Raw genomic sequence first — 20881 nt, 5'->3', positions numbered from 1 at the left:
TATATGTCTGATGAGAAATGAGTCCCTGCCCGCAGGCTGATGCCACAGCACTTGTTAACATGTACATGCAACACCTGATTCCCCTATTAGTTTATGTTCACACACTGTGAAATTAAAGCAAAATATGTCCATTTTTATTACCTAATAAAGTGCTACATTATAGTCATCGGTGCACAAATTGAAAAAAATAAATAAATAAAATTGAATTTCTAGTGTGTGCACAGATGGCTCTTTCCATTGAGTTTAATGTAGCACATTATTAGATAAGAAACAGCTGTATTTTGTCCTTATTTTACGACTATATTTTGGTTTTTATTTTACTGTATAATGGTGTGTTTACAGGGAACAGGTGTAAACGATCAAGCGACAAGCAAAAAATCGTTCATTGTGATCTTTCAACATGTTCTCAAATTGTTGTTGGTCGTTTGCTAAAAATTCGCAGATCACTTTGTGTAAAGAGTCTTTCAAAGATTCACCCTATGTGTGAGATGGGCTTAAGCGATCTTAAAAACGATCGCAATAACGATTTTTCTAACGGTTTATTTGTCTAAACGCTGATCGTTATAAAAACCAAATCGTTGCTTCAAAATCGTTAAACTATTGATTGGGCAAATTACCGCTCCGTGTAAACGCAGTATAAGAACCTGGCCTTAAAGTCTATGGACTATCCACAGTGTATGTTGGAATTCCCTTCTGAAGATATTCCAATGTATACCAGAGACATAACCCCCAAATGTAATGGGAATGAGAGATGGCTATGAATTTGTTCCTTTTCCATTCCTTTTGACCTGAGTAATACAGACTCCATCTGGCAGTATGTTCTTTTCTTGTCTTACGGTTCCACTTGAACACTTTATAACCTGATCTATCACCGCTACGTAGCAGAGGAGTGGATGGCGTTGAGTTCATCAGAACAGATGTTTGGATTGTGATGCTTTCCTTCCGATTTGCTAACATTTATTGTTCTGCTTTCAGATTTGACAATGACAAAGTGCTTTTCTACAAAAAGCCATGGAGCCAAAGGGTTATTTCCTCAGCCTTCCTCTTCCTCCCCCCCACTCAGAAAATAATGCAAAATCCTGGAATTCTTGGCATTCCTTCCAGGGTCTGGAAGAAAGGACTGTACTGACCCCCCTTCATGATCCACCCCCCACCCTCATTCATAGACTGCACTCTGCATTTGTTATGGCTGCAATCTCATTGGCTGCTCCACATAAAAGCTTCCATTGAAGAAGCCAGGGGAAAGAATGGGCAGAACTTCCTGTGACTACAGCCTGAGGTCAGCCTCCGCCTCGAAGCTGGAGTGGGGGGACCAAGTCCTTATTCACTCCAGTATATACATACATGTCATGTATCCCATACGCCTGCTTATTTCTAGTGGCTTCAGTGTGGGACTTGGTAATATGTTTCAGATACAGCTTCTGATGTGGTTACGGATGTCATGTGTTGGGAAAGCATGGCACATAATAAAATTAACAGAGTGTTCCTCAGTCATGGGAAAGTGCCATCCTCAAATAGCAGAAGTTTATTTTGTTAATATTTCCTATGGGGATTGTAGTAGGAAAATATTTAAAGAGGCTCTGTCACCATAAACGTTTTTTTTTTTTTTTAAAGAAATCTACAGCGGTTGTCATCACAAGCAGTTTTGCAATATACTTGTTTTTTATGTGTTAAAATCCATGTTATACATATGGCCAAACTGCGGTCCTTGTTCACTCTGTGCTGAAATAGGATCTTTTCTCTGTTTAAAAAAAAAAATAAAAAAAGGCCAAACAGGAGAGACACCTGTTCATCATGCAGGTTGTTTATCAACCAAAGGTACTCAGTTAAAGTTGAATCTACCCCCGGTACATCGCTTTTGTGATTTTTACATGAACAGACCGGCCGTGACACGGGGAAGCCGGTGCAGCCACTTTTTTTTTTTTTTTTTGTGTGTGACCAGGTTCCCACTTACGGTGTCAGTCTTTTCGCGGTGACCGGCCTGAAGCATTGGAGGGGAGCCCGTCTGCTCCTGGCGTGACAAAACCTCGTCCCCTCTGTGACGCGGCACCATTAGAATTAATGGAACTGCGTCACAGAAGGGAGGGCTGTAACAAATTCAGTCACTGTGTGGTTACAGAGGTTTTGGTGCTGTGTGACAGGGGAGCTGACCATACAATGCTACCATATGGGGGTGTGCATTATATAAACATTTATTTAAACTGAAAAAAAAAGTATATGGCAAATCTGCTTGCAAACACAATCTTTTAATTTCCTTAAAAATAAAATGTGCGAGAGTGCCTCTTTAACCTCTATATAATTGTTGCCAAAAGCAACTGTTGTACCAGTGGTAGTATAGGCACGTCTTAGAGGGAGTAAAGAATTGTAGCGCTCTCCAGCTGTTGAAAAACTACAACCCCCATTATGTCCTGACAGCCAAAGGATGTCAGGGCATAATGGGCGTTATAGTTTTGCAACAAGTGGAGAAGACTGCTATAGACTGGCAATGGAATGAAAAGGGGAAGTCTGACTGATGGGATTCTGTGCACAATGCCCATAGTCTGCTGAGGAGATATCATGGTGACTATAAGGGCTTATTGGCGGCATGGGCACGGTTTGTCCCATCCTATGTGCACCCACCATCTGAGGATCGTGTCGCTGGTGGGTATCACAGATAGAAGGCAGACAGGTGTTTTCTGTGTACAAATGCTTGTAATTTCCTGTCTTCCTCCATACATAGCGACAGCTACTAGCAGAAAACAGCTTAAATATTATTATCACAGCTGAGGAAAGGTTTATCTGTCATAATATGCCACCCACTCCAGTTGCTCCTTTTTAAAGCAGTGGATGCCAGCATATGAGAAATGGGATGTAAGCCTTGTATTATCCTGCTTTTGTCTGAACTCCTAGACATGGTAGAAATCTGAGCTCATCCATATCCTTTTGTCTGTCACTGCTGAGGATGGGTCATTACTGTATCTCCATGTGTGCCAGCCTTGTATGCTAGTCTCATAAGACTTGTTACAATGTAATGCTATCACTGTCCTAGGTGCCTGGCTCTAATGTGTCAATGCTACACTAAACACACACAACTTCTGGTTAACTTTTAAAGGGTTTATCTTATGGCCCTATTCCACGGAACGATTATCGTTTGTTTTCGGACGATATCGACCGCTACGGACGATAATCGTTCCATGGAATAGAGTGCGACGATCAGCCGACATCGTTCATGTCGGCTGATCGTTGCAGTCGCTTGTTTTTCAACATGTTGAAAAACAAGCGACTGATATAGCAGCGATCTGCTGCCGTCGCTCCGTTGAATAGGAGCATCGGCAGCAGACGCTGCTATATCCTATGGGCTGCCCGGACGATCAGCGATCCTCCGAGCAGCTCCCCGCCGCCCCTCCCGCACTCACCCGCTCGCTGCAGCCGCGTTGAATAGCGGCGGCAGCGAGCGGCGAACGAGGAGCAAACGAGCGCTAATAGCGCTCGTTTGCTCCTCTAAAACGACCCGTGGAATAGGGCCATTAGGGCCCTATACCACCGGACAATTATAGTTTGCATAATCGTTAACGATCTCAAACGACCGCTAATGCAAAAGACCTGAAAACGTTCACTCATTTCCATGGAACGATAATCATTACTTATGATCGTAATTGCGATCGTTTTTCTTCGCTATTTCTTCGCTATTGCGTTCGTATCTATTGCGAGCAACTGAACGATGTCTTATTCAATGCGAACGATTTGCGAACGAGCAACGATAAAAATTGGTCCAGGTCTTATAAAGCGATCAACGATTTCTCGCTCGGTCATTTCAACCGAACAGTTATCGTTTAGATTCGAACGATTTAACGATAATCTGAACGATAATCATCCGGTGGAATAGGGCCCTTAAGAATACAAGTTCTCCTTTGGCGGTAGGATATATAATAACTGCTGGGACCCCCACTGATCACAAGGATGGAGGTCAATTGTCTCCCAAGTGTGAATGGCCTGGCAGTGAGAATTATCTGCCGCCACTCCATTCTCTATGGGATATTCAAACATTGGCAAGCACTGTATTCACTAATGTTCAGAGGTTCCATTAACTATAAATGGGGGCCGAGCATTCACTAGGGGGTGTTCTCAGGATCAGTGAGACCATGCATTCAGATAGTTAGAGGGAGAACACACAGCTGAAGTATAAATTTAAAATAATTGTATTCTACCCCCATGTTCTTCTTCTTTTTTTTTTTATATATAAAGTAGACAGTTGGCACATTGTTGCAAATGCCACCCATAACTTACAAGCATGAGCGCCTTCATGCAGTTTTGCATCAAAGCATAGTATTTTGAGAAATGCATGAAAAATTCTGATCCAAGTGGAGCCTCAAATGAAAAAGATCCTAATGTTGGGAATTTAGACATGTGACTCCTGCCTCGGTCAACATACACATAACTTCACATATCCACTAGAACAAAATAGATGAAAGGCTTCTGTGAACCAGATGCCAGTAAACATCTGTATGTAACAAATGTCTCCATTAGATGCAGGGGTGACTACGTCTGCAACCGCTCATATACTCGCACTTTAGTAGACGCTCCCCATCCCTTAACCATGGCAGCCTGAATGTCCTTATTCGGTAAGAAGGTGATAACCTGTTAAAAAAAAAGTACCTCTATTCTACCCTACCCCAAATATTGTACCTTGAATGTTGAGCGTTTTAATGCTACACTGTATTACATAAGGCTTTGGTGGTGACAGGGTTAAATAAAGGCAGTTAAAGTGAGCACTTTATGTGGTTATAATGACATGCCCTACAGTAACCTAGCCCATTGCTTACATACGGCTCCCCTGGGATCAGGTATGCAGACATACAACTCTGCAGTACGCTGGGAACACGTCTGATGTCAGGAAGTTCCTGTGCAGAACACTGGGCATGCTCCTGCCAGTACACGCCACAGTCATCCTCACTAATGCAATATTTATACCCCGATAGAGAGAATCACTACATGTTGGCACATACAGGAGCTTATTCAGGAGATGCAATGAATTAAAGACTATTAACATACATAGCATTAGGGTATATTCACTCTGCAGAACTGTGTCTCCTTGGCCTTAGCTCAGTGTTGGCGTATTACTGAGTACATTGTAGTTCTTAGAAGTAGCACAGGTATGTGTACAATATGGGCAATATTTGTGGCATTTGAGCCCTTTAAGCGAGCATGGATTGACTTGGATACAGCTGATGGACACCTGTATCGGGCCACTGTCTGCTGGTTCAAAAGAGGAAGATCAAACCTTGATATGCAAAAAAGTGGTCTGTGGAACCTCAGTTGCGAGTCTCAAAACACTGGAATAGCCAGATGCTCTTCCTGGGAAGGAAAACCTGTTGCCAAGGGGGTGCCTCCCTGTGGGGAAATCACCAAACCACCCTGATACGTAGCCCCTTAAGTCCCACTCGGTTGTGAGTATTGGAACATAAATAGTGAAACAACAGGGTGGCCTCTTTTGCGTCAAAGTCTAACTCTGTTGCGAGTATTGTGGCATGACAAGGGTTTACCAAAGCCAGCCATCCATCAACAGACAGCTGTTTCAGGGTATTGCCCCTCTTTAGTGGGGAGCAGGATTCTGGCTAACGGGTGCAATGAAAAGTAGACCAAGAAAACACAACAATCACTGAGCTCAGGGAGATCTCCCCACTGGGAGGTACCCCTTGGCAGCAGGTTTTTCTTCCCTGGAGGGATGTCTGGCTATTCCCATGTTTTGAGACTGGCAACGAAGACTCCACTGACCCCTTTTTTTAAATTTATAGGGGGCAATGTATCAATGGAGACTCTTGAGTGAGTACTTCATTGGATTTTTTTTCACTGATCTCCCTGAGCTCAGTGATTTGCTGTGTTTTGAAGATCAAACCTTACCAGACAACTGGTGGCTCAATTGTTTTGTTTTTGAACATGGTCAGTAAAACAAATTTAGCAATTATTGGTTGGTGTAACTCATCCATTAGAAGTCAGTTGGTCATCTACAGTAGCCATCTGGACTATTTAAGTCCCCTTTAATTAGCATTAGCATAGGTGTTAAAAGGGATATCCCAGATTACATTTTATTACTTATGGTGCGTTTACACGTAACAATAATTGGCCCGATCGTATGATTAATGATGTCGGAGTAACGATTTTTTTTTTCATAACGAGCAGCGTTTAGACTGTACGATATATCGATATATAACGGAAAATTCGTTGTGCGATCGTTTTGCGAACGCTTAAGCCTATCTCACACATTGGTTAAATCGGCGAACGACTGTTCACACGGAACAATTTGCAAATTCTTTGCGAACGACGATTTGATAACATGTTGAAAGATCAAAATACGCGATGTATCGTTCGTCATATGATCGTTCGCTGCGTTTACACGTACGATTATCGTTCGAATTCGATCGTTATCGCGCAAATTCGTACGATAATCGTTACGTGTAAACGCACCATTAGCCTCTAGATAGGTGTGAAGTATCTGATTGTTAGGATCAGGAACTTGTGCTAGTTATGAGAATAAGGTTACCTTAAAGGGGTTATCTAGTGCTACAAAAACATGGCCACTTTTTCCCCTTTCTTGTCTCCAGATTGGGTGGGGTTTGGAACTCCGTTCCTTTGAAGTAAATGGAGCTTAATTGCAAACCACAAGAGAGGGGGAAAAGTATCCATGTTTTTGTAGTGCTGGATAACCCCTTTAACCCTGGAGTCAATTAAGTAGCGATGCTTATGTTTTACCACCTTTCCATTCATCTGCTATGTGATTGTGGGGGGTCCTAGTGGCCTGATCCTTTTTGATCTGATATTGATCACTTATTTGGATAAGTAATAAGCTATAATCTTGGGATGACCCCCTATAATCTATAGCCCAGCCAGTAGCAGACTTGTAGGCATGCTGGCTCCTGGGATTTGTCCAGCACTGATAAGCAGATAAGTGGTTCCTGTTTTGGGTGTTTTCAGTAAAGCCAGGGTGGGCCGGAGGATCTTATCTCCTACTACAGGATCATCACTACTCCCACTTATTATTATGCTTGCACCGTAATTTGCCTCTTTCTTCCAAATCCTTGATATTTTAGGAATTTGTAGCTTTTGTAAATGTCTCTTTGGCAAGACTCTGATGTGCGATTCAGATTAGAGGTGGATCTATTGTACGTGAATACAGAATGGTATTGTCCTCTGCGATAAAAATCACCAGAAACCAAATTAGAGAATTTAAAGCAGCTGCATTTAGAGGGAGAAAAAAAAATACCTAGGGGCACACAAAAAAGAGCTAGCAGTTGTGTAATCCACACTGTCTGCCATGAGTGCGAGCGATCTGGATAAAGCTGCTTTTGTAAACCCTGTGTTTTGTAGGAAGTTGGTAGGCTGCCCCGTTGTGTTGTGCTAATGCATTGTATTAACACCTTCTCTGCCAATGTGAACAAGATTACCCTTTTAGCCAGTTTGCAGCCTATATAGACATTTTCATATTTGACAAACCTACTGTATTCTTCTGGTGCCAAGATTAATTTTATTGGAGGTGGCACTGTATTGTATGGCCCCTAATTTAGAATCTTTTTAGTGTGGTGTTTTTACACACACATATATATATATATATATATATATATATATATATATATATATATATATATTTTATTTTTTTTTTTTAAATGTGCTTCTCTTTTGGGTGATAGATACAGCCACCACTGTAGCCAACATAGAGTTGTCATCCAGCTTCCCCAAACTTCTATGAGATGTCATCCAGCTTCCCCTGACTACTAGAAGATGTGTCTCAACATTTTTAAGCAGAGTTGACCTTCCAAAATGTGGCAACCTTGTCTTACTAAGGCTATGGGTGGTATTACACGGGCTGATGGGGGCCCGATAATACCTGTAAACAAGCGCCGATCTGCTAGATCGTCGATCGTTTACTGGGCCTATTATACAGCCCGATAATCGTTTAACAAGGCTGCAAGTACATAGTTACCGATGTCCTTGCAGCCCTTGCTTAAACTATATACTTTACCTATCCACGCTCCAGGGCTGCTCCTGCGGTCCGCTTCTCCCTGGGTCCCACATGCTCTAGCTTCAGAGCGGCCTGTCAGCTGACAGGCCGCTCAGCCAATTACAGGCTGGGACTGCAGCTGACAGGCCGCTCTGCAGCTAGAGCTCGCGTGACCCTGGGAGAAGCGGACCGCAGGAGCAGCCCTGGAGCGTGGATAAGTAATGTATATCGTCAGTCGCTGGCCGCGATTGTTGTCATCGGCTGATCGTTGTATTTTTTACACGGAGTGATAATAGTACCCTATGTTTCTCACAGTGTATTGTAAACTGCTTGTATTATGCTACACCTATTTTACCAGCTTATTCTTATTAAATTACGTTAAATTCAGTGGATAAACATTGCACAGTTCACGTCCCTTTATTTTACAGGCGTTAACAGAACTGACAAGTGCTGTGCTGAATTCTAAATACAGATATGAAGATGTGAACATACTTTTTAAAGTGTGACTGACAAAAAAAAATTAAGTCAAAAATTTTAATTGGTCAGGGTGTGGGTGCAGAGACCCCCATAAAGGCCCTATTACACGGAACGACTATCGGCTGCATTTGGCCGATATCGGACGTTACGGACGATAATCGTCCTGTGTAATAAAATTCAACGATCAGCCGACATGAACGATGTTGGCTGATCGTTGTCAGACTCCTATAGCAACAATCTGCTGCCCCCGCTCCGTGGAATGGAAGCGGCGGCAGCAGACCGCTGCTATATGCTATGGGATGCCCGGACGATCTAGCGATCACCCGGGCTGCAGGCCCCCCCCCCCCCCCCGGCTTTCACCAGCTCACTGCCGTCGCGTGTAATAGCGGCAGCAGTGAGAAGGAGCCTTCAGCTTCTCTACCCTTCTCTATGCCTCTTGACCCCCCCCCCCCGTCATCCCTGTCAGTCAGGGCTCCTGTTTCTGTTGCTGCGCTTTGCTTACAAATTCTGCGCAGGTACAAGATTTAGTACAACGAAGCTCTGCTTTTGGCTGTCAATCAAGCAAAGACTGGAATTTCATGTGAATTGTAACCGGCTGATTTCTTTTTAAGGCTATGTTCACACACAGTATTTCCGTCAGTTTTTGGTCAGTATTTTTTTCTACCAAAACCAGGAGTGAAATCGACAGGGGAAAATTATAATGTTAAGAGTTGCACAGCTTCTGTGTTTTCAACCCACGCCTCGTTTTGGTTAAATACTTAAAGAGAAACTGTGTGAACATAGCCTTATGGTGCGGTGCGTTCACATGTACAGGATCTGCAGCAGATTTGATGGTGCAGGTTTGAAGTTGCAGATTCAATGCAAAGTAACTCTGGGCCATCAAATCTGCTGCGGATCTGCAGATTCAAATCTGAACTATCTGATCTGCTGCAGATTTTGTACGTGTGAACGCACCCTTAGGGTGTGATCACACGTACAGGACCTGCAGCGGATTTTCTGCTGCGGACCCACAGCAGATTTCATCTAAATAACTGAACATCTGAATAACTGAACAAATCTGCACTATAAAATCTGCTGTGGATCCTGTACGTGTGAACGCACCCTCAAAGTGTTTATAATTAAAATTTTGTTTGCAAAAATCAATAGTACAAACGATTTTAAGAATAGGTTTTTTTAGGCAAAAAAGCCTCTTTCTGTACAAAAAAGCTATTTACCAGCCTCCCACCTCACTTATCTTGTCATTATGAGGCAAAGCCATCTTCAGGAGAAAAGTGAAGACTGGTTTGCCGAGTCCATTATAACCTATATAGGGGGGAGGGCTCGAGGGAGTTCAGTGAGCAGAAAGAGGAGACAAGCAGCTGTACAGTTTGGAGACTGTCTGGACACATTAAAATATTGGATTCAGAGGTCAGAAAGGTCAGTGCTTATCTGGGAGCTTTTCATAAAAAAAGCTTATGGGAAAAATGCTTTACCCCATCCCAGAAATCTGTTGTACTATACATGCTCTAAAAACAATTCTGTTTGTGTATATGGAACATGTTTTCAGTTGCAGAGATTTCTTTAGCGGGTCTGCTATGTGTGAGCTCGCTCTGGCTAAGCACTGTTGGCGGGTTGTATTTCCTGGTGATTTTTGGCTTCCAGGTGGATATGTACTTAATGTTTCTTTGTAGATGAGAGTGAAGACCCATGGCTGTCTGACAGAGTTGGTTCTATAGGTATAATTGGATTGTAATACATACTAGAATTAGGCCTCTTGGCTCCCATGAGTCTTGAAGTGTTCATATATAATCAGCTTTGTATAATGATGTAATAAAAGAAAGCTGATTGAATGAGCCGGGAATGCTGATCATAATAACTAGTTACTTTGGCCGCACACGGAGATCAATATCTATACTATTTGGTTCACTACAACTGGATTGTCTGACATTAGGGTTCAGTGTTGCCAGTTTTGCATTGATTTTTACTTTTCTGTTATAAGCGAAATTGTGTTTCATATTATCTGTTGCGAATCATGATTATTGTATGGCTGGAAAAGGATTACACTACAAGGGCAGCTAATGTGTGTGTTTTAATTATAAATGGGGAAAAATCAGGAGTAGAATAAAAAATAAAATTGGGACACGTGCGACTTGTATTTCAGAATGTAGAAATTAATGCTTTGTCAAATATTAGTAAATACAATTTTCTACAATTAATAACCTTGTTATGTTTCCTCTTCCCCACAGTTTGCAGCGGCATGGACATTCGGAATGACGTCCAGGAGCTCAAGCAGCTAGAAGACTGTGTTGTGATTGAAGGCTGCCTCCAGATTCTGCTCATCTCCAATGCCAAGGCCGAGGATTACCGAAACATGCGGTTCCCCAAGCTTACTGTTATTACGGACTATCTCTTGCTTTTCCGTGTTTCTGGCCTGGAAAGCCTGAGTGACCTCTTTCCCAACCTGACAGTCATCCGTGGTCGCAATCTCTTCTATAACTATGCCGTGGTCATTTTTGAGATGACAGATCTGAAAGAGATTGGGTTGTACAGCCTGAGGAACATTACTCGTGGTGCTATACGGATTGAAAAGAACTCCGACTTGTGTTACCTCTCTACGGTGGATTGGTCGCTGGTTCTAGAGGCGGTCTACAACAACTATATTGTCGGCAATAAGCCACCAAAGGAATGTGGTGACATGTGCCCCGGGGTCATGGAGGATAGGTCACTGTGCCCGAAGACAACCATTAACAATGACTATGCACACCGCTGCTGGTCAGCCGATCATTGCCAGAAAGGTAAGAAGCAGAAACTTCTGTGCGTCTTGTTTTATAGTTCTCCTCATTGTTGTTTTGCCTTGTTAGGATGCCAGGGGATGTCCGTCCAGTTTTCTTTGGCTTGTGATTCTGAAAGCTTTTGCCTGGCTGGTATTTCCTTTCTATGATTAAAAGTTATTGTAGGAGTAAATTTCTGTGGTTTACACTATAGCGTTTATCTGCTTAAACTCTTTCAACACACAGTGTCTGAAAATATAACAAAATTGGTATTTATTGACCTAGCCTATAAACTCGGGCCAAGAGAGTGTGTCTGTGCAAGACATTAGAGGATATGCCATATATTAGTATGTAAATAGTTGTTCTGGTAAAAACATTTTTATTTTGTTAATTTTGACTGGTTATATCTGTATGGCTTTGACTGGCTGTACGTTTAGTATGACTTCTGTTGTATTCCTTTAAATTTCAGGCTCTGGAGTCCAGTGACTGCTCTTTTTGGTGACTGACCACTATTTCTGTATTATTTAAAGTGACTCTGTACCCAAAATCTGACCCTCCCAAACCACTTGTACCTTCATATAGCTGCTTTTAATCCAACTTTTAAACTTGCAACCCTGTATCATATTGCCGTGGCCTTGAGTGTCTGTGCCCTAACCTTGCACCGCCTCTCCGTCCCTCCTCCCCGCCCTCTTTACCATTGGGAATGCCACTGGCAGAACTTCTCCTATTCCTCACTTGTCTGAACATTGCACAGGTGCCTTAATGATCAAATTCATGTGCAGTGTTCACACAGGTGATGAATAGGAGAAAACCTGGAGCATTCCTAATGATGAGGAGGGCGGGGAGGAGGGACAGAGAGGGTGTGCCAGCCTAATGCACAGACAGACACTCTGGGCCACGCCAGTTAGACACAGGGCTGCAAGTTTAAAAGTTGTTTTTTAGGACATAAACTGCATCACCTGCGGAACAGACCCCAGGACAGATCTTGGATTAAAAGCAGCTATCTGAAGGTACAAGCTGTTTGGGGGGGGGGGGGGGCAGATTGTGGGTACAGAGTCGCTTTAAGCAGAAAAGGTTGTCCGTCACGGAGTGTGCCCGCCCACAGGACTCCTAAACCCAGAATAAGATGCAGTTTAGAGCAGACCTGTCGGCAACAAACAGGGATCTGAACAAGCCTGTATTTCCTTCTCGCCAGGATTTTCTGCATTAAAAAAATATATATTTCTAGTCCTTCCCAGCACAGAAGTATAAGCTTTTTGTTATCTTAATGAGGCTGAAGTGCCCTGGAGGAGGTCCCAAGCTTGACAAGAGCCCAGGGTTAACTAGCCTGTCTATTATTAACCGCTTGTGTGCCCGCTATCAAAAGGGGAGGTGGCTACAAGTGGGCACGGAGGCGGTGACTAAGAGGGATGAGCTGGCTAACCCTGGGCTCTTGCCTGGCTCTTCTGACCTTGAGTGTCATTTACATATTATGAAAAAGGCTGACATCTTGTGCTGGAAAATATTATGGAGATGAACAGTTATGCCTGAAATCTTGATGAGAAGCCCTATCTAGCTGTGTTTGACTGCTAACATGTCTGCTTTAGTGAACCTTTATGTCTTTACCTTGATATGAGCTACACACATAGGGAAGGACGCTGATATGGTAATATAATCCGTAATACTTGTTTTAGCTGATGGCCTCTTCCAAACCTATAAAATCCTTTATTTTCCTGTGGTAAAGTGTCCAGGAGGAGGTGTTGAGCTCCCTGCCTTGTCTGATTGGCAGCACTGGGCCCGGTCTCCTAATCGTGTTCCTGCACCATGCATACTATTACGGATGCAACTGTGGTGTTGCCCTGTAGCTTCTGCCCACAGCAGGGACTGTCGCTGCTTCCTCTGTTATTAGTATACATGGTTCAGGTACCAGTTATTGGAGAGAAGCCTCAGTGCCATGTAAGTCAGGGGAGTGAGAAGGCAGGCGGCAACAAAGTAGTTCCCTCCTTGCAGTGTGCTGGTATGGGCCACTTTAGGGCAGGTGTGTATATTCCTGGTGAAGGCGTCTCCCCACCTCCCCTCCCTCCCTGACGTGATCTACCCCCATAGTGTTTCAGAGCCGCTCTTTTCTTTGTCAGCGCCACAGTCACATATTTTATTTCTCTATCCAAAATGAAGCTGTGCTAATAAAATGTCTGTAGAACAAGAATGGCGGAGCAGGTGCCTCCAGCCTGGGCAGATCCAGAGACCTGCAGCCAGCGTAATGAGTAGATTCTCTCTGCCGGCTGCCAGCGTTTGTTGTTGATTAAATTGCGCTGTATATTAGCAATGAATGAATTTTCTCCCTCCTCTATCTCTGCTCTTAAAACAGTGTGTTCCTCTGCCAAACGTTTCTTAGAATCTAATTTTTTTTTTTTTTTTATTATTGTGGCTGCAGGGAAAGATTTAATTAGTCTCCGGGAAGGGGGGCTCCATCTCCGCTCCGTCTCCTAGTCCCTGACCTTACTGCTCTTGTTTTTTGCAAATAAACCATAATTTTGGGGGAGTGCGTATTGTTACGTATATGAAAATGACACCATAGCTGGGAAGATTAATGATTTTTATTTGTATAAGGCTTTTTTTTTTTTTTCAGAAAGCAGAAAGTAGTATAACAGCACACTGGAAATGCTGATATAATATGCACAATATAGATATTTTTTACATTGCAATACCACAATGTGGTTGGAAGCATACTATGGATTTCATAAAGTGGTTTGTAACCTTGGAAATGCTCAATGGTGATGCACTTAAAAGGGATATCCTCCTCAGCGCATGTGTAAGTAGTGCTGGGGCTGCTGGGAGTTGTAGTTCTTCATCAGCTGGTGGTTGTAGAACACTGGTCCAATATGCTGCCGTGATTTTGAAGTGTCTGTGCTTCGTATTGTATGGGAATGCAAGCACAGCCTGTCTTTTAATGTTATGTTACTGTGCCCCCTCCCTCCGTGCTTTAGGTGTGCGTCGTGTTTTTCCATACCCTACGGCAGTCATAACAGATGTAACCAGACATGAAAGCTATGTTTTGGTCTGTCTTTACTAGTGGCCATTGTCTTCATGTATGTTGTGTCATAGACGGCATTCCTCTACCGTGTGCTGTGATAGCCCGCTCTGCCCTAAGGCACGGGGGTCAAACTCGCTGCCCTCCAGCTGTTGCAAAACTAAAGCTTTGGCTATCCAGGCATGATGGGAACTGTAGTTTTGCAACAGCCAGAAGGCTGTGAGTTTGACACCTGTGCTGTAAGAGAAGGTAAAGGGCTGGACAGGTTGGATCAGGTTTTATTATTCTGTCCTATCCGGCACCTCCGCTATAAAATATATATGTATGTGTGTGTGTGTGTGTGTGTGTGTGTGTGTATATATATATATATATATATATATATATATATATATATATATATATATATATATATATATATATATATATATTATGCAAGGTCTCTTGCTTGTGCTATTGACCTAGATTAGAGCGGGTGGTTTTAGAGACAGTTCTAGAATTTAGGATGAACGGTTTTGTGTTTTATGGATTTTATTGTTCGGGTGTGCTGAATCACTGACTGGCATATCACTTTGTACACATGGCAATATGGAAATCCCATGAAAATATGGCGAGAGTAGGGAAAGAATGGATGAACCTGGGTTATATAAGGATATACAGCACTCTGTCATGTGCTACTCCTTTATTTACAGGGATTTCCAACCCTTCGCTGTTAGGGAGCCCCTAGAAAATGTTCTTTCCCATGTTCACATAAGATTAATTTTTTTTTCATATGGATTCCATGCTGTAGAGAGAAATCTACAGCCATGTGCGCACACACACACGTCTACAGCCATCTTAATGTGTCAGTTCGGGACCCGGCTACAGCGTAGCTTCTTCCCATACAAGAATGGTGACGGATCTGCAGCTAATATCCATGTGGTTCTCTGCAGGTTTTAGATGCAGATTTTCAGTGAAATTCCATATCCGAAAGGAACATCCCCCTGCGTGATTACCATATCCACTACTTCCCAGGCTTATTTACCAGATATGATATGTGCAGGGAAGAGGTTAATGGAGCTGTGAGGCGAGGCTATAGGGTGCAATAGGTAGGTATTGAGGTCCCCCTGAAGCCTCCCAGCTGCAGCGTGCTGCCGTCATGGGCACATCAGACGGGCTATTAATAATAAAGTTGGGAGGACCAGGGATGGTGGCTGCCGCATCCTACATCCAGTGTCTGCTGCCATTTGCTGCAGTGCCTATTTATAGACACACCAGTGACACCGGTTCATGGTTTATAAAAAAATAAAAAAATCTCTATACTGCAGAGTTTATTGGAGTAATGCACGAACAATCTGAGGCGGAGAAGATGGGGAATTCATTGGCTGTGGTCAGTGCTGGCTGCTGCTGGCTCCGTACTGGGAAACACATAGGAGGTGTAGTCCCTGCTCAGCAGCATCTGCAGCTGGGTTATACCCTGTGACCAGCCCTAGTAATATATATATGTGTGAGGGATACAGGAGCTGCTTATAATATACCACATAGGACTGCATCACACTCTCTTCATGCTCATTGTCTGTATGTGATAGAGATGAGCAGACTATATATATAATATGTGTGTGTGTGTATATATATATATATATAATATAAATTATACATACACACCCCACACACATTAGGAGTAGTCACAGCGCAAAAGATATATATATATATATATATATATATATATATATATATATATATATATATATATATATATATAATTAGACAGACAGAAAGTGGTGCCTCGGATTACAAGCATTACAGTTCGTTCCAGGACCGTGCTTGTAATCCAAATCCACTCTTAAACCAAAGCAAATTTTTCCATAAGAAATTACTGATATGCAGACAATTGGTTCCACACCCCAAAAATAATGATTTATTATTCTGAATAACTTGTAAAACAGATGAAACAGCAGAATTTTATATTATAAGTTACTGTACCGTAATGGAGAGGATGGGAAACACAAGGGTGGACAGAGACTGCAGGGAGCATGAAGGAATGAGCAGGACAGATGTGGGCACATAACTACAGCATTCTCTGTCCGGGGAGAGGGGGGTTACAGCTATGGAGAGATTACCTCCACCATCCTGTCCCCTGATGCAAGCCCCAGCCTGAAGTGGATCTGCTATGATTTGGAAGGTGAGGGAGACTTGCTGGGTCAGAGTACAGGGCTGTAGACCTCGCTATGCAGACCATGCCCCTCCTCCACTCCCCTCACCCAGTACAGGGAGCTCTTACACCAAAGCAAGGCTCTTAAACCAAGTCACAATTTTGAAAAACTGTGAGCTCTTAAACCAAAACGCTGTTAAACCAAGGTGTATGTATGTGTGTGTGTGTGTGTGTGTGTATATATATATATATATATATATATATATATATATATATATATATAATATATTATTATATTATATTGCAGGTGGAAGATTTTTCCATCTTAGATATTTATTGTATATAACCTGAACCCTCTGTATTTGACTCTTGGTGGCTGGAGAAGTTGGATGCAGCTCTATGGAACCCTGCAAAACATGGGTACAGTCATAGGACCCATTAAAGTTAATAGGGCCTCTCGGGATATCTCTATGTTTGTTGTGCAGCTGACTGTCCAGATCAGCAATGAATATTAACCTAGCCTTATACATTTTATAGGCATTTGGACAGTGCTTCTGTTTGGTTGTATTTTATGTATTTATTTTTTTTGGTCGTATTTTAGAGTGCTTTACAGCCATGTCTATGACACGGACATTGATTGAGAATCATCCAGCCAGCGGCTCCATCATTGCGTCTCTTATCGTGGAATCATTTTTTTTTTTATATTAGAATTACTTCATCTGCCGTGAGGATAAAAGGCCACAACTTTAAAGTGCAAAAGAGGAACCCGTGGAGCCTCATTGAAGAGTCTCAAAAAGCCTTGGTTTATCCCTTCTCATTACATTGACTTATAGGGCCACTTAATATGGTGGTTTTGGTGGTTTCCTAACAGGAGCTGCCCCTTGGCTGGGTCCTTCCCAGAGGGATATCTGGCTAGCCCTGTGTTTTGAGACTCTTCAATGAGGCTCCACAGGCTCCTCTTTTGCATATTCATGTTTCCCAGGGGGCAATGCACCTAGGACTTCACTGCATTGAGCGCTTTCACTAGCAGCCGGCAGTGTTGTCATTTGGCTGGTCTCCCTGAGTTCAGCAATCTGTCACCCCCTTTTTGCATTCTGACTTCTTTACACAGGTGTAATGGGTAAATTTAGCAGTTTTCATACCTCATTTTATATCATATGTCATGATGATTGTTCCAGTGAAAAGTGATCTTTTATCATCTGGGATTGGGATACTTGGGCGGGGCTTCACTTAGCCACACCCATCCTTGACGTCTTTGTCACATAGGCCCCGTCCCCTCAGCAGCCATTGGAAGGGACGGCCTAAAGGTCTAGACCCACCCCCACTGGATTGGCCAACACCAATGGCCACTGAGGGGGCGTGGCCTATGCGACAATGACGTTGCAAAGGGGGTGTGGCTAAGTGGCGCTTCGCCCGTGAAGCCCCGCCCAGGTATCCCAATCCCAGATGATAAAAAAAAATCACTTTTTACTGGAACAAGCACCATGAGGTATGAAAGAAAATGAGGTATGAAAACTGCTAAATTTACCCTTTACACCTATGTAGAGAAGTCGGAATGCAAAAAGGGGGTGACAGTGTCACTTTAAGCTCCGTTCACATCTAGTTTTGCCCCATGTTGTGCATAAATTAAACGTATCCTAGGGTCATATGACTGTATGTGTCTGTAATGCTTTTTTTCCATTGTACAGAAAAGTATTCTTGTGCTTGTAATGTGATGTGACTAGCGTCGGAGTTACAGTAGTGTGTACGATGTTTAGCAGTGTATGGCAGGTACTGTTCCTTTAAGAAGTTTCTGCAGCTAATGGAAGGGGAAGCTCCTAATGAGTGTGTGTGGAGCGCGTACCTGGGCGAGGGGCAGCGGGCCTGCCTGTTTTCTGCAACACCTTTTTGTTTGTACATTTTTATATGTCTTGCTTTGATGTAAGCTGCAGGAAGTAGAAGGCTCGCTATTCATCTCCATATCCTGAAAGGCTCAGTAATCAGCCTCCTGGCCCCGGGGCCTGTAAACTCTGTCTTTTCATTACTGCGGCTAAGGCAACAGGGAGGGGGTGCAATTTATTTCATTTTTTTTAACTACAAGAATTAGGTACTTCCAGAAATACAAAGGCTATATGTGGGGGATGGCAGGACCGTGAGCTTTTACCAGGCCCCATAGCTGTAGACTCGCTGTGCTCTGCCATGTGTTCTGAGAGTTTCTTTCTATATTCCTCTAAATGAATTAGAGGCATTGATGTTTCGTATGGTTCCAATGACTGCTGTTGGTGATGTGTTATGGGTCTGTACAATGCTAAATCATCATCATCCTGTTTTGTGCATAAAGTCTTGAAGGGGTCTTCCAAGTACCTGTCACAGGTACCTTGTAGCATCACATGGCTTTCTAGTGCATCTTTTGCACAGACCTATACATGCCCATTGCCATGATATAACATCTGAGAGCCCTGTTTTAAGGGACAACAATTGTTGAGCCCAGGTTTTCAGCTCTACAGCTATAGCAGAACAAGGGGTGGAATGCAATACAGCACTTGGCCAAGTGCCTGAGATTTTACAATGTTGTTCCTACTGTCCATGCAACAATTAATCTGTGTTGCACTTTTATAAAAATCTGCAGCGTGTGAATATATGCTTTTGTTTTAGATTGGATTTCACCCATTAATTGTAGCTGGGTTGAAACCTGCAAATCTGGGTTGAGTCTACATCAAAATCCTGTTCCACATGCACTGGTGAGGCTGACGCCATGTGTGTGGACCTGCGCTTTGTTACGCTAATACTTCATCCGCGCTATGGCTGCTGTAGCGTCACGCTGTACGGGTGCATAGGCAGCTGGCATGCTAGTGCTCCTCACCTGCTGTATACTACACAAGAGCATATCATACAGAAACTGTATTGAAGCCTGTCAAAGGTTAAGACATTTGATGGGAAAAACAGGGCTGCACTTGGAGCGAGGCTTTTAGTGGAGTCCCATTGCTGTCTGTAGTGTGACGGATCAATCCTCTGCAGTCAAATCTTTTGAATTTTCAAATAATTTTTTTTATGTTTTATTAACCTAAAGACCTTAAGACTGGGTTCACACTGCATTTTTGCAGTTATTTTTTCCATCCGTTTTAGGATGAAAAACAGATGCGTTTGTGTGCATCCATTTGTTCCGGTTTTTCATTGACTTACAGTATATTAAAAAATGTAAACGGATCAAAACGCATCAGTTTTTGTAGCATACACAAAAACGTTGTCGAAAACAGCTGTGATGATTCAGGACCGCAAATGCTGAAAGAGAACTGATAAATCTGGGCGTTTGTCTGATCTCTATATCTCAGGTATCTGGCATTGTTAGCAGTTTTCCTTTCTGTTTGGTGAATATTTAGTTCGAAACATAGAAGATTGTCAGCAGGAAAAGACTACCTCTAGTTCTGAGTTGTTCAGGACATGGAGGCTGGAGACTGGCTGCATCCACTGCACACACAGGAGAGTCTGCTTTATATCTTTGTCTTATTCCCTCAGAAGTCCCCCCAGAATTATGTAGGACATTACACAGAAGCTGCTGAGCCATATCTACTCTACACCAGTGTAATAAATAACTCCCCTGGTGCCTGACAAAATTCAGGAGTCAGAGTTAGAGTTGGAGCTGCAGCTTACCGACTCCACAGCCCTGCTAGCAGTGGCAAAACTACAACCATTGGCTGGGCATGCTGGGAGTTGTTGTACTGCAGCAGTTGCAGAGCCGCAGGTTGTAGACCACCACTGTATACACCAGAGATGCAGAATTTGTATGAGGAGTGGCAGTCTGAGTAGTTCAGTCAAGGATTTTCAGAAATTTTGGGTACTGGTAAAGAATGGGTTAAGTGATATGTAATTGGCCGGGAATACTTGTCAGCTGAGTCACCGCAGTATAAGGGGGGGCTGTGGGTAAAGTTCTGAAAACCCACAGGCCCCAACCCTTAGAAGCCCAGTGGGCAGTGCTTGTCATCCCAAAGGAATGTGTGTGTGAACAAAGCAGCCGGATTCTTTGCCCAAACAGCTCCAGACTCCAGGCAGGGTGTGATACTCTGCGCAGATGGGCCGGCGCTCCACCCGTCCTATGCATTATTATTGGGCGGTATAGGGTTAAATGGTATTGCGTTGCCTTTAATTCTCCTGTCGGGGGGCACCCCTCTCTCCCTGGTACGGAGCTACGTTTGCCTGGCGTGACCTTTCTCGAATACATTTGCAATGTATAAAATGAATCAATCCCCCAAATAGTCTGTAATTCCATTTGCATGGAGTCCGCATTAGCCAAGCTTCCTGTTTACGTATAGATTTCTACAGGGAGACTACCTGACCGAGTAAGGGCAGTTTCTGGAAATAGAGAGAACTGGGGTCACGTTGCTGGAGGAATCCTAATCAATATTGCTGGTTACAGCCGGAGCTTTATTTGCCCCAGGGTAATGCGGCCCTCCTCTGTGCTATGTGGCTGCTACTCTTGGCATGGAGAGAATATTTATGAATCAGAGCCGAGGCTACTAGACGCTGGTCCTTAGTGGGCTGCCGTCCCCTGTGTGTATGTACAG

At 43.2% G+C, this 20881-nt stretch overlaps 1 protein-coding gene across 1 annotated transcript in view; it reads left to right on the top strand.

Moving 5' to 3' along the window:
- Positions 1–20881, top strand: part of IGF1R (insulin like growth factor 1 receptor) — a 145671-nt gene that overhangs the window by 14323 nt on the left and 110467 nt on the right. The window contains exon 2 of the mRNA XM_069985051.1: positions 10678–11226. Within this exon, the coding sequence (XP_069841152.1) occupies positions 10678–11226 (549 nt within the window). The remainder of the gene's footprint in view (positions 1–10677; positions 11227–20881) is intronic.

This window comes from Dendropsophus ebraccatus, chromosome 1, assembly GCF_027789765.1.
Source record: "Dendropsophus ebraccatus isolate aDenEbr1 chromosome 1, aDenEbr1.pat, whole genome shotgun sequence".
Classification (NCBI taxonomy): domain Eukaryota; kingdom Metazoa; phylum Chordata; class Amphibia; order Anura; family Hylidae; genus Dendropsophus; species Dendropsophus ebraccatus.
This window is presented reverse-complemented; position numbering and strand designations above follow the sequence as displayed.